A 15,000-nucleotide genomic window follows, 5' to 3' on the forward strand; every position below is an offset into this window, starting at 1 on the left:
CAGCTCTCTGCTCTTTTTAATAGTTTGCTTTGCAGTATGGAGTCAAACACAGAGTGTGTTACTGTGTGTATTACTGTGTGTTACTGTGTGTGTTACCGTGTGTGTCCAAAGCTCGGTAAAGCTACCGGCACCCGTGGGGCAGTCAGGTGTAAAAGCAGCAATAACGGGACGGGATTTCTGAGGGATGGAGGGAGGAAGGACGGGGATTTTCACAGATCAAAAGAGGGAGAGGGAAACGGGGAGGAAAAGAAGAGAGGAGCACGAAGAGGGGAGGAATGAGGAGAGGGGTAGGGGCGAGGTGAAGAGGAAGAGGAGGAGGAGGTGACGCAGGCTCTCATGCAGGGTGTTGTCCTACTTTTCGGTTCAGCTCCTGTCTGGTTCAGGCTTTCCCCAAATCTCTGGTTTCCCAAAAATGATCAGGATCAGAGCTGAAACCGCGTCGTGAAAGAAAACTGGAGGAAAGTGGATTTTACAGCTGATCTCCTGAGTCAGAAAACATGTCGGTGGTTGGTGTTTGGTCGTAGAATGAAACGAAAACACTCTTTATGAACAGCTGTTAGTGTGAGGCGTCGTGCTCTCCGTCACAGTGTGGGAGCTGCAGCAGAGAACAGTCACTCAGAGTTTCCCCGACTGTTCAGACAATGTCAGTGAGACATTTCTGTGAGATTTAACTAAGTGAGAAGAGCTGATGTCATTTTTCAAATGAGCGGACGGGGATTTACATTCAAACGCACCTGGCTTCTGTACCGGCAGGTAAATCCCAGCATCCTCTGTGTGTTTACTGAACTCGTGATCGCGGTGATTGAGATTCAGTTCGACCCCTGAGAGCTGTAACTGGGCCAGTTTCCCCGACCTGGCAGGTGTAACTCACCGCGCGATGTGGCATTTAATCTCAATTGAGCCAAAATGGCCGAAGGCTGTGTGACATTGCAGTGACATTAAGCAGCAGTAATAGGTGAGAAATGGCTCTTCAGAGGCACACACACACGCACACACACGCACACACACACACACACACACGCACACACACGCACACGCACACACACACACACACACACACACACACACACACACACACGATAAAGTGAAGCCATAACATTAACAAGTCCAAGACACAGAGTATTTCTGATTATGTAAGTGTGTGTGTGTGTGTGTGTGTGTGTGCGTGTGTGTGTGTGTGTGTGTGGGACACACACTGTAAACAGTCTATCCATCATACAAAATCCAGCTCTCTGTTTACTCCTCCTCCTCCTTTCACTCATTTCCATTCACATTTTTACAGTTCGACTCACAGTCCCCCTGTCTTACACACTCCTCCTTACACACACACACACACACTTACACACACTTACACACACTTACACACACACACACACACACACACACACACACACACACACACACACACACACACTCCCTCACTCATTAAACACAACATGCTGGTTTGGTTTCTCCTCCACCAACAGAGGCGGCTCTGCAGCTGCAATCCATCATCTTTACTCCGTAACTAACTTACAAAGACTCACACACACACACACACACACACACACACACACACACACACACACACACACACACACACTCACACACACTCACACACACACACACACACACACACACACAGTTATGTAGAGGGCACACAGCCACAATTAAGAATAAGCTAAACTTTTAAAGTTCACACAGTCGATGATGCAGAGACACACAAGCACACGCAGCACGCAGACACACATTCATACACCCACACAGTACAAACACACTAACAGAATATTTAAAAGACGAGGACAGAGACACAGGACGATCTGGACTACTGACAAAAAAGTTGGGGGGTGGGGGGGGGGCGGTGCTATCACCAGTCTCTTCCAAGCAGGTGGTCGTCATAGAGCTGACAGTTCCCTGGGACGACTGTATGGTGGAAGCAGTCAGGTGCAGAAGGAGAGGCTGGAGGTCGCACTGTGAGCCCACTGAAGTGGAGTGTGGCTCCTCTGGCCCCTCACTGCCCCCGGGGCTACACTCCACTCAGCACCACCGAGGCTGCAGAGACGGCCTCCAGGAGGCTTTGGATCAGGAGGAGTGATCCCTGGGCCAACACTGCTGGGTGGCCTGAGCGAGGACGTGTGATACGAACGTCCCTGAGGACGAGCCTTAAAATCACGCTGCCACTCAGAACAGCATCTGTCTCCTGAAGCTACAGATTCCAGCTGGATGTTCTCTCAGAGGTCTGAGAGGAGCATGCACAGAATCCGGGGGACTCCACACTGTTTGACAGGGGGTGCAGTCATGTATGTCATGTTTCCACGCTCTGCAGTAATCTGGTCGTTGGTAGTAGTTCAGTCCGTTTCATCTGTGCTCCGCTGTGTTCCTGTTCTCATGCTTTGCTGAGTCACAGTGTCGACAGCATCAAACTGTTCTTTCACCTCCAGCAGCTCCAACTTATTTTTCTTAGAAACATCAGTTCTTCTGTTATCAGTGACATTAGAATCATGGAGTGTGTGTGTGTGTGTGTGTGTGTGTGTGTGCATGTTAAAGACCTATCATATGACTACATCCACCTACACACCTCTCACCACTGCCTACCATGTGTGTGTGTGTGTGTGTGTGTGTGACGCATTTACAAACCTACATGACTCATAAATACTCCCACTGTTATAACATATGTACACACACACACACACACACACACACACACATGTTCAGCTGTGTGTACACAGAAAAGTGTGTTAGAGATGAAAGGCAGTGAGAAAGAGGCTGACAATCCTCCACTGGGATTGGCTGAGAGACTGCTGATGCATTATGGGAACAAAGGGACCAACAAAGAAGTGATTAGACCAGAGTTGCCACAGTAATGAGGGAATGTGTGTGTGTGTGTGTGTGTGTGTGTGTGTGTGTGTGTGTGTGTGTGTGTGTGTGTGTGTGTGTGTGTGTGAGAGACAGGTGGTCAGTCAGTAAACAGGTGTTCATCTGCATTCTAGTCAACCTGGTTAACCTGAGGGAGAGAGTCTGCAGAGAGTGTGTGTGTGGGTGTGTGTGTGTGTGTGTGTGTCTCACCTGTCTCTGTATCAGTGCCAGTGTCTGCTGTCCCTCCTCCATCAGTCTCTCCACAGTTTTTGGATCCTCTACTTTCCTGTTGGCCCTGAAGGCATCACGCACCCGCCGCAGTGCATAGGTCCTGTAAGAGACACACGCACACACACACACACACACACACAAACCCTCTGAGTTCATGGAAGCAAACATCATCCTAACACAAAGTCTGAACACAAAAACCTGAACGGCAGCACAGGTGGGACAGGTGACAAACCAAAACAAAGCTCAGGGCAGCAAACAACAAACAACAACACCTGAGGAGCAGAGTCACTGAGTCAGTGGTGGGTCTGTAACTGGACCTGAAAGGGTTAAACCTCAGCAGAGCTGTGGAGAGGGAGGATCTCCTCACTGCTCATCACCATGCTCCAGCTTTATGTTACCATAGTAACATTACAGATTTTTCAGCTGGACTTCCCATCATCTGTCACGGACACACAACAACGTGTACGTCTCGAAGCCCGCGGGCAGAACCCTGCAGAGGACAGAGATGGAGGTCAGCGGGACCACGCTCCTGTGACCGGCCCAGGTTCGACTTCCTGCAGCGTCTCACCAGAAAACAAAAACATCTGCTCATTATCACTTTAAACCACGAGGGTGAAACAATGATTCCTTCAATGCAAGCAAACCGTACGGAGCTTCACTCTGAATGTGCTGCAAACAGAATAAGAAGAGGGGACTTTATTTTACAGGCCCATCATTTTCCCAATTATTATTAGATTCATACCCAGGAAGCTGCCTCTGGTGTTCATGATGGTATGTGAGCTTAGCGAGCGGAGCTCCGTAAGATCAGTTCTTATTATTTCTGCTCCTTTTAAACTCAAGTAAAACTGAATTATTTATTCAGCTCTTATTTAAAATTGCTGAATTGTATCCAGACCGTTTACATTTTGTTTTCCATGTTGTTCCTGCTGTGCACTGACCTAAACACAACCAGGTTACACGAGCTAGCTCTACAACTGAACCCTTTCCCTATAATTTATACCAGATTACAACAAAAGGTCAGAGAGAATTGTATTTAGGGAATTACATAACAATAAAATAAAGTGCTACTGTAATAAATAAACACATAAATAACCAAATAAGCTTGAACTGTGTTGAACTGTGGCTGAAACGTGGACGTGAGCATGAAATATTCCCTCGTAGATTTATTCTGTGATGTGAAATCTGAGCTGTTTTCTTTTCCATACCGGACCCGCACTGAGCAGCTGGTGTGAAACCTCAACGTGGGTGTTAGAAATCTGCCAAACTGGACCTCAGTAACCTCAGACACACACAGCCTCTCAGCTTCTTGTTCAGACGGAGGCCTCAGCCACCACAGAGTCCAGAAAAATAAACCGCGGACGAGGAAGTAAATCAGAACAGACACATTGGAAACACTGAGGTATTTTCTGGCAGGAGCTGCTGAAGTGAAAATGATTATTGGTTTAATGTTCAGCTCCTCTTCTTGATGGACTCGGGCTCATTACAGCTGGCAGCTCCTCTGATGTGGGGAAACTACAACATCGACCTTGGGAAGTTACAGCGCTGCCCAGCAAACACATTCATCTCCTCCGTCTGCCGTCGAGGCTCAAGCTCATTTAAGATTTAAGACAGAACCAATAAACGTGCGATGCAGCAGATTTACATGCTGTGGTTAAACACCGTGGTCGTCACGAGGACATGATGGGCAAACTGGTCTGGACTGGTCTGAAGGTGAGGAGGAGAATGTAGGCGAGGAAAGGAAAGAAAGAGATGGAGCTAAGGAGGAAAGGTAAAGAAAGAGAACAATTAAAGGAAGGATGGAACAAAAGAAAACCGAGGCTGAAAAAGGTAAGAAAATAAGGAGGAAGAAAGGGAGGGAAAACAGGAAATATGAAGGACAAGGAGAGGAAGAGCAGAAGTGATTGAGGACAAAAGTATTCAAGGATGTAAGGAAGTAACTCTGTAGGGCAGAAAAAAGGGGAAAAAAAAGAAAAGATAAAAAGAAGTGAAAGGAAAAAAAGTGAACAGAGGGGAGCAAAGGAGCAAAGATGGAAAGAACAAACAATAGAGGGAAGGAAGTAGTGAGAAAGGGAGGGGCGGGAAGGCAGGGTGAACGTGTTCAGAAGAGGCAGGAGGAGTCTTCCTCAGCGGTTTGGAGAAGATCTGTGACAGATCACGACTTCGTCGTTCAAACGCCCGGCTCGTTGTTTTTCTGTTTGGCTCCGCGGGGCCGGGGAAGCGGCCCTCAGGCTCCTCCATCAAACTGATTCACACAAACCCCTCAGATAATGACTCGGCATAATGAGCCCTGCTGCTAATGAGCAAAACAAAAGACGGAGGGAAAAAAAAAAGAACAACAAGGAGATTATAAAGTGCTGAAAATGATCAGGCAGGAGGGAGGACGACCGCCAGCCGCCTGTCAAACAGCTCAACGTCCTCTCTGGACAGGAAGCTTGAAACAGCCCGCAGAGGTCGTCTGTAGTCACATGTTGACACACGTATGGACGTGAAAAGTCACAGCTTTAAAATGCAAAGGCTTCACCCTCAATTCAACTTCTAATTCATAATAAAACACAACTGTGCATTCTCTGCTGAGTCCTGCTGTCAGCACATTTAATCCTGCTCTCCATTATTTATTCATTCATTTATAAGCTAATTCTGATTGACAGACATAAAGACAGAGAGACGCTCCCGTGTCCTCGTCCATGATTTCTTCTTAAATCTGTGAGCGAGCGAAACTTCAGAGGGAATTCTCCCGTGTGATCTTTGGAAGATGAGAAGAGACGAGGAGAAGGAGAAGGAACTGAGAGAAGGGAGGAAAGGAAAGAGAGGACAGAGGAGGGACGGAAGAGAGACGGAGAGGAGATTTCCACAGTTACTTATTCATCAGGAGCTTTTGTCATTTCCTGATGCGTTGACAGCTTTTTACCACACACACACACACACACACACACACACACACACACACACACACACACACACACACACACATACAGACACGCACACTCAGATGATGACACTGTGTTTGACTGAATCCACCGGGGAGGGTTATTTTTAATCGAGACAAAGAGAGAGACATAAGGAGGACAGAGAGGAGGGAGAGAGACAGGGAGACAGAATTAGACTCAGCTCACACGACGACAGAAACACTGAATCAGTTTGTTATTTGTTGTTTTGTTGTTGTTCCTGTGCTGAGACGTGACCTACTTCTGACAGTCTGCGTCGTCCTCCTCCACCTACTCCTTCCTCCATTTGCCTCCGTCTGTCCCTCTCTGCTTCTAACACACCTGAGGGTTTGTGCCCTGCGGGGTTCTCCTGTTTTTAAAAAGCTGTTCCTGAGGCAGCGCTGGGCAAAATGTGCAGAGGACCGCTCCTGACCAAAAACATGAGAGGGCGGGAATGATAAAAATAAAGTTCCCTGGCAGCAAAGAGGACGCAAAACATCTAAATTCAGATCTTTGTCACTGTAGTTTCACACATCTACCGATGAAGACATATCAACAGTAACATTAACGGCTGTGGTTCTTTTCCACTGTAGAAACTTTAATGGAACCATTTCAGAAACGTTATGGGTCCAAATGTAGGACAGTCTGTGATGACGAGGGACCAGCAGCCGTCACGGTGGACGCTGCGTCACCGGTTTAGCTGATCAGTGCATCATTTCTGGCAGTTAAACATGTTTTATGTTGAACTGAGTGTGGGTTATCAGAGTGCCACCTGGTGACCTGAAGGTGCACTGCAGTAAGAGTTGGATGATTTAATGTGATTTAATGTTTCTGCTTGGAGGTGAATCCCAGGCTGGTCTACGTCTCCAGTGATCTTTTTTTTAATCTAACATATTCTCCACAGCTCTGACTCTTGTTTCGTGTCCATCCAGTATTTGTTCCGTCCTTCAGGGTCTCTTCAGCTTGTTTAATCCTCCCTACAGCTCATTCCTGCATGTTAATGTTGCTTTGCCTCGTCTTCGCTCAGTTGTCTACGACTCTCTCCTCTCTCCCACGTCTCCATGATGTTTTCATTTATTGCACTTAATGTTTTTCAGCGCTGAAATGATCAGTGTGCTGTGTTCAGAAAACCACAAACTTGCCAGATTTGTGTTTAAATTGGATTTGTGTGTTTATCTTCTGTTTCCTGTTACCATTAGCTGCTGCGATGATCTAATTTTCCTGCAGAGCATCATGAATGTTTCATCCCACTTCTGTTTATTTCCATGTTTTCTCTCTCTCTCACTGACAAAACTCTCCAAACTCAGCCAAACTCTCCCACCTTTCCTCCCAGGAAGTGCTGCGAGCGCCTGCATCAGCTGTTACTGCAGTCAGAAAGAGGGAGAGACAACAAAATACAGCCTGCAGCAACGTCTGGCATATTCAGGTCATCCCACAACAATCCAACAAGTACACCCATACACACCGCTGCTTATGAGGGGAAGGCTGCGACAGTATCAACACAGAATTATTTATTAGGGTTTTTTTCTCTGTACAAATACAAAACGAGCAGATTCTGGTCCTGGTCAGTGAACTTCTGATGAGACGGCAGTGGAGACAGTACAGAATAAAACGGAATTGTTCGTTAACACAACATAAAGGCAGCGATCGAGCTGTGATCAGTGATAATCACGACACCGAGCTATCTGAAACACAACGTGAGTGTTTTGGATTTGACACCACAGATGGTAACATTGTGAATAAAGGGGAGGCTGCTAACTGCTGCTGTAGCACACTGATGCATTTCAGTTTGCAGACACACCATTGTCCTCTTTCCCGTTGTCCGCACGGACACAAACTCTCCAGAAAAGCAGCAGTTTTATCTCATTTGCTTTCCAGACCTGCTCGTCCTCCTCCGACTGCTCCTTCCATCTGTACGATGGGAGTCAGCGCGTGTGGTACAGGCATCAAATGAGGCGGCTGGTGGGCTGCATTTTATAATTCAGTGCCAGTACAGGCAGTGAGGCCACAGCAGATACCAGCTAATTACTGCTAATTATACTCAAACTAATTACATGTTAGTTATTTACATGGTCAGAGGAATGAATGCAGTTTAGTCCATCGTCTGTAACTTTGGAAACATCTCAGGTGCAATGCATGCTGGTACATGTAAGCACTGTACCAACAGGACAATCCAGAAAATCTGATCTCTGACAGTAATGACTGGCACTGAAGTGGCTGCAGTTTACAACACTGTCCACCAGCAAACGCCTCAACATTATGTCTGTCCATATTATAAAAACGTATTTGAATAGTTTTTTTTTCTCTGCCAACACTCCACACACACGAGGCGGTGGACTGAACCAGCTGCACACCTCTGGGCAGGCGGGTGGAATTTATTTTATTTGGACCGGCAGCAGGAGGAGGCCATTTCTTATCTGACCGCTCAATAATTCAACACAGCAGCGGCCCGCATGGAGGGTAGCAGGGAGCGGCGGCTCTCTGATGTCTGTGTGGAGCGCCCTGTGTTATGACAGTTGAAGATGCTGTCCCAAACTCACCCTGACACACACACACACACACCAGCTTTACTAAGCAGTACGAATACCCTCAGCACTACACTGATGACGACTGTGACTGCTGCAGGAAAACCGATGAAGACGAGGGACTGGAAATCAGATATAGAGGCCAGCTGCCTTTAGTGGTCACATGATCCTCATGTTTGTCTCAGTGGCCTCTTGATTACGGCTTAAAAACAGTATCAAGATGAATAACAATGAATTTTTGTTTGTTTCTTTGATATTGTTTTCTATGATATGATAATTTTTCGAAATATTAATCGAATTATTCAAAATACAAACAACATTTAATGCCAACTTTTAATACTCTGGTTATCTGCCTATCTGCTCCGGACATTTTTAAACCAGTACCAAAGATGTTTGCTGGTGAGATATCTGAAGCTGTAGTTCATTTCAATTTGATTGGAATCATGATGTTTTTCAAATAATGACACAGTAAAATAATAGAGCACTGTCATGATAGCAGCATCAAACACCAATATGCAATCTGAATGATTGCCCCGGCCCGACCCGCCTCTCAGCCCCCACTCACCACCAGCAGAGCACCAACATGATGAAGACACAGAGCTGAACAGAAAGAGTTTGTGAGTGATGACTCAGCTGAAAACACCAAGGCCATGACTTTCTGCACCATTCAGGAAAAGTTTCACAATAACAGCGTGAAATTCTTTCAGAGGAAAAGCACTGAGGGCAAAATAAAGTGCCCTGTCATCACTTCACCACAGAACGACTCCATCACTACATCACAACAATATCTGATGTTATTCAGAGAAGAATATTCATCCAACCGACCAACATTCACCAATCTAACCAAGGATCTACATGAGGGAGCATTGAAAGAGAAGGCTGCAGTTAGAATAAATGCAGGTAGATAATTGAAAATGCAGCTCAATAGAAACTCATTTAGAGACATGATACAACAAAATAAACAGCTGCAGCTTCAGCAGATTAAATTCAATATTAATCCAATACCAGTCTGAAGCTATTCAGACAGTATTCACTTTAACAGCAGCAGCTGGATTGATTTCCAGAATAAATGAGTGTGTCACGATCATTAAGGCAGAACACGCTGAGTCCTGATGGGATCTGAGCAGCAGGAGGCCTGCAGACAAATCAGATCAGAGGTCAGGTACAAACTAGGCCACAGACTCTGGCTCTGAACCACTGCTTCACAGCCGCAGACTCTCTGATAAACCCTCTGAGCCCTCCGTCCAACACACACACACAAATCTGCTCTTATATATATATATACATATGTTCTTTAATCAGAAAATCAGACACCTCACAGATCCAGGAGTTAACTCACATTATTATAACTCATTATATTACTATTATTGGGTTTTATAAAATCATGGAAACATTAGAATAAACTGAACAGAAAGGCAGAGTGGAATCTTGAATCTTATTTTATTTGTAGAAACAGAACAGAAGCTGTTTTATTTCAGTGGCTGAAACCTGCCGGAATGGTCCTTTAAATCAACACGAACACACCGCGGACAACACTGTGATGAAAACACAACTAAGTCTCACAGAAGTAACACAAACTCACAGAGTGAACACAGTGGAAGGCAGAGGCTGCATTACTCTGCTCAGATGTTGTGTTTTGTTCGGTTCAATGACGGTTACATGACTCTGTCCGGCGGATGATGTAAACACAACCGTTAGCTGCTACATTAGCATCTTTCAGCCGCTGACACCCGGTTTAAACCGACCAGCGGAACCAGTGCGACCAGTCAGAGGTCGTTTCTTACCTGTAGTTGTACGAGGGGAACTTGCTGCTCTCCTTCAGCATCATCCTGTACAGAGAAATCACCTGTGCTCGTGTGGACGCCGCCATGGTGTTACAAACAACGCTGCTCCGCGACCGTTTCATCTCAGGACCCCTGCTCACATGCGTCCAAAGAGCGCCTGATTACTTTTCTCTTTCTCTCTTTCGTTCTTTTCCTCTCCCTCCGTGTGTTTCGTTTAATTTACACCCACGATCCACGAACAATACGAATGTTACTGTTATAAAAAATCACCACAACGAAGTCAAGTAATTTTTCCAGAGGTTTTATATTCGGGTATCTGCGCAGGCGCGTCTCCGCCGACTTCACAGAAACACGACGCTGAAGTGACACAAGGTGAGTTAGCGTCGCTGCTTTTAACCTCTGATAAATGGACATTATATCACAAATGTTGTGTGTTTGTGAATGAACAACGACGTGAGGTGAAAGCGCCTGAGCTCTGGACACGAACCGGCAGCATGTCGGTTCACACGGTGCAGCGTTTCCCTCCAAAAATGTCCCTGTTGTGGGTCAGCGTGTTAGCTGCTGTGCTACAAACACACCTGACAGAGCTGCCGCTGAAAAGTTAGCTTCTCAAAGTGTTAGCTAAAGATGCTGCGTTTTAGTTCAGCACCACCAAACACAAAGCTAATGTGCGTAAACTACACGGAAGTTTATTACCGTGCACGGTTGTGAGTTTATTAAACCAGGCGTTGTTTGCGTTGTTGCATGTTATATGTCCTGGTTTTCAAAGGAATAGTGGACATATGTAATTTTGGGAGACACACATGTTGTTTCTGGGAACATGGCTGTCCATCAGGGAGCTGCACATTTCAACATTGTTTGTGTGAAGATTAAATAAATGTGTTACAGTGTGTTAAGCACTGAGCGTAAAGAGACGTTGATAGGCCTATTTTGAACTTTGGCCTGAACCAGACCAGCTGTTTCCCCTCGCTTCCAGTTTAAGGTAAAAGGCTGAAAGTCGTGAAAGAGTTTAGACAAACAGCACAGAGGTACGGCTGATCTGAAGCTTCATGACTGGTGCTAGCTAAGGTCAGGGGTGTAAATAAGAAATAAAAAAAATAGAGTGGTACAAGTCTGTAGTGTACAAACCAGGTTATTAAACACATTGCATTTATTTGTACTATTCATTCTCATTTGTTTCATTTATTTTTGACTATGCATCACATTAAGTTTAGCAGTTTGTTGTTTAATCCAAATGAATGGAAAACTTAGAAACACAAGTTAAATATTATGCTCAGTATTTTTCAGTGTATGAGAAATCCTGGTCAGAGCAATGTCTTAACAAGGATAGCTGTGCTAACGTGTGTGTGTCTGTGTGTGTGTGTGTGTGTACAGTATGCTCTTTAGCAGTGGATGTGTGAAAGGTCAGAGACACATCCTGTTTGTTGATATCCTGCTGTCTTTTAGTGTAAAGGTCAATGGCACTGCTGTGTGTGTGTGTGTGTGTGTGTGTGTGTGTGTGTGTGTGTGTGTGTGTCTGTAAGCATTCAGATACACACTGATGTGGACCAAAGAGTTTTTTGCAGTAGTTGTACATTTAAATGTAAGAAGAACAGTAAAAGTTTGAGTAGCTGAATCTAATGAACCAGTGTTTTCGTGACCAGCAGACAATTATTTCCAGTGTTTTCTATTAATCTTTATTTACTCGATTAATCGATTGCATTTTTTTTTCAAACAACCAAAAGCCAGAACGTTTGTCCCACGTGTCTAAAGAGACTAAAGCTGGAGTCTGATTCATTGCCAGTGAATTGATGACAACTGGCTCATGAATTAATCAACTAATCTCTTCATCCCTAAAAAACATTAACGGAGCCAGTTCCTTTGCTTTTGTCTTGTCTGATCAGCAGCCAACACATTTTCTCATCGCTGCCATCATTAATTCTACAGAGTGTAGAACTCTGCTGTTTTATACAGACACGCAGTGCAGACTTCAAAATGGCAGCTGTCGGGTCATGACTCGCATTTAATTACTATTAGGGAACGGATTAAGCCAGTGAAGGTCCTAACATGTATAGAAGAAATGTGTGTGTTTGTGTGTGTGTGCGTGTGCGCGTGCGCGTGTGTGTGTGTGTGTGTGTCTGCAGAGGCAGCTGACTGATGGACGGCTCTGCAGGAGCGACAGATCAATAAAGGAGGATTTCCTTCAGTCCCAGCTGACTGGACGAACTCTCTCTGTCTCATTGGATCTTTGAGTCTGAGTCCCGCAGCTCAGCAGACGCTGCTGTCAGTGTCACTGTTCACACTGGGCTCTTAAATGCTTTTTATCCAGTCTCAATCCGGTGTCACATCTGCTTTCTTAGCATCAAACACGTATCCAGTTATCAAACGGACGCTGTGTTCACACTGACAGCAGCCCTGTGGTTTGTGAGATGTTTAAATCTTGGCAGGATTTTTCTCAAAATCTGAATGAAAAGGTTTTCCTGAAAGTTATTGACAGTCAGGATGAATTAAAATGCAGCTGAAGCTTTACCTCAGGCCCCAGCCAAGAAATGCTCCTGTCCCTTTATTTTTTGTTCATGATCCGTTCTTCAAATGGCAGATCTGTAAATACGACCCATGCCAGCTGCCACCTCAAAGCAATTTTCTGTCATGTTTTTTAATGGAAGCTATTTGTGAAACTGTGAAAACAGCATAGGACAACAAATTAGAACAAATAAAAGACGAGATGCTCTGAACTAGAGTTTAAAGAAAAGGTGTCGTAAAACTGAAGCAGACGAACTGTCAGGTTGGTTTCATTCTCCCTCATGTCAGTTCCATCGGTTCAGTGCAACACAATGATTCATCTACAGGAGTGAAAGCAAAAAGACTGACATACACAACAGAAACAGTTATTCACAGTGTTGTATTAGAAACACATTCCCCCCACACAGTTAGAAAAATCTCGTTTTGTAAATTTTCCAGCATCATCTGTGTTTGAAAATCTCTCTGGATGGAGAGTAAAGAAACTCCACGTGGTGTGGACACGAGTTTGTTTGATACGGTTGCTGGTTGTTCCTCTCTTTGAATCACCGCTGTGAGCTGCAGATTGAGTTTTCTTTCTGTCTCCTTTCTGCTTGGTGGATCAAGGCCCCCGACGTTCCTCCCATCGATCGCTTCCTCCTGTGTTCAGGTGTGTGGAAGAATCCGTCTGGGACATATCAGCCCGTGACCCGAACCTGATCGCTTCAATCCATCCATCCATACACCCGACCCTCCATCCATCCATCCATCCATCCATCTTCTCTGGTTCAGTCCTACATCTCTCACTCCTCTCCGGATCATCACGCTCTTCTGCACCAGACTGAAGTAGGTGGACAGGTGTGTGTGTGTGTGTGTGTGTGTGTGTGTGTGTGTGCGCGTGTGTGTGTGTGTGTGTGTGTGTGTGTGTGCATAGAACAGGAGCCTTGTTGAAGTTTTGTGTTGATGTTTTTGCTGAATGGTCATTCAGTGTGTTACATTCATGTGAACATGACATTAGCATGTTGCAGCTGCCTCACAGATACTCTGGCTGTTTCTGGACTGCTTATTCTTTCTTGCACAGTTACTTTGCTGCGTGTTTGTTATGTTTGTTGTAGTTCAGCAGCTCCTCTGCACCTTTAGCTGAGGTGATGACATATGTGGTGCAACACTAGTTTGAAAACTGCACAGACACCAACAGCAGCATTTCCATTAGTTTCTGAATGAATGGTTTATGGCTCTGACATCCCTCTCACTGGATAAATTCAGTGATGATGGTTTCCTGGGGTTTTAGCTTAATTTGCTGTGTTTCGTGTCACAGTCGGGCTGAAGCAGTTGAAGTCGGCGCGGCAGATCTAAACAAACCTGACTTCTGCTTTAATTGGCAGAAAAATGTAAATATAACCAGAATGAGCCGCTGCTTTGATGTGGTGGCGAGGAGCTGGAGAAAGTCTGAATCAAAGGCTGCAGCTTCTGTACTGAAGGGCGCATCCACTGTGATGATCCCTAACGTGTATGATGACAAAGTCCTGCAGAGAGTCTGGGACAAACATCTGCAGAAAATAAATCCAGGCCATGAGGATTAAAAATGTGTCTGAGGAGTGGATCGTGTGCATCGATTAAACTGCACCTCGTAATCGTACATGTGAGAGTAATCTTCACCTGGGACAGAGAGCACCATTATCCTGTGTCAGTGATGCTGTCGCTGCAGTATCTCATTTTCAGGAGTAATTTGCAGTTTAAAATAATTGCAGTCAAAGAAAGTGAAAAACTACAGAAGCCGCATCAGGAGCAGGAAGGAGCAGATCTGGCACTGGTGCCTGGTGTGGACCTGCATCGCCCTGACACTGTGTGATATGATGTATACACCACCTGTTTTTATTGTTTTATTTTCTGCTTCTGCTCTTTGAAAAGCCTTAAATTAACTTTGGTGCCTTTTGCCTTTAACACTTCACTGATTCATTCGGCCTTTCAGTGTCTTACTCAGCAGCTCACAGCCAGGACACACGGCGATGTGGGCTGAAATTAAGTCGTCTTTGTAATGAGACACAGATATTTTTGTAGTGGATATGTGCACGTAGTCTAAATTAACTCAGCCGCCTGTTTCCCTCCATCCCTCAGTGATGGAGGGAGGAGAGCAGATCAGAGCTGCTGCCTTCATTAGCTTTCATTAACAACATGGGGGCCATCCACGTCCGGCTCACCCCCTCTGCCTTCGCCTGTAAT

General features: G+C 45.3%; 3 protein-coding genes across 4 annotated transcripts in view; 1 reads left to right on the plus strand and 2 right to left on the minus strand.

The window, feature by feature from the left end:
• Window positions 1–10,444, minus strand: part of LOC121200457 (LYR motif-containing protein 4B) — a 20,300-nt gene extending 9,856 nt beyond the window's left edge. The window contains exons 1-2 of the mRNA XM_041065783.1: window positions 10,300–10,444; window positions 3,046–3,166 (exon numbers count right to left, since the gene is read on the minus strand). Coding sequence (XP_040921717.1) covers window positions 3,046–3,166; window positions 10,300–10,421 — 243 coding nt within the window. The 5' untranslated portion in view covers window positions 10,422–10,444. The remainder of the gene's footprint in view (window positions 1–3,045; window positions 3,167–10,299) is intronic.
• LOC121200363 (protein NLRC3-like) overlaps window positions 1–15,000 on the minus strand; it is a 567,821-nt gene that overhangs the window by 113,121 nt on the left and 439,700 nt on the right. The window lies entirely within an intron of this gene.
• The window catches only part of fars2 (phenylalanyl-tRNA synthetase 2, mitochondrial), a 64,826-nt gene continuing 60,465 nt past the window's right edge, over window positions 10,640–15,000 (plus strand). For both annotated transcript variants that reach the window (XM_041065705.1, XM_041065704.1), the window contains exons 1-2: window positions 10,640–10,671; window positions 13,405–13,623. The gene's annotated coding sequence lies outside the window, so the exon portion shown is untranslated. The remainder of the gene's footprint in view (window positions 10,672–13,404; window positions 13,624–15,000) is intronic.

This window comes from Toxotes jaculatrix, chromosome 20 (genome assembly GCF_017976425.1).
Source record: "Toxotes jaculatrix isolate fToxJac2 chromosome 20, fToxJac2.pri, whole genome shotgun sequence".
In the NCBI taxonomy this organism is placed as follows: Eukaryota; Metazoa; Chordata; class Actinopteri; family Toxotidae; genus Toxotes; species Toxotes jaculatrix.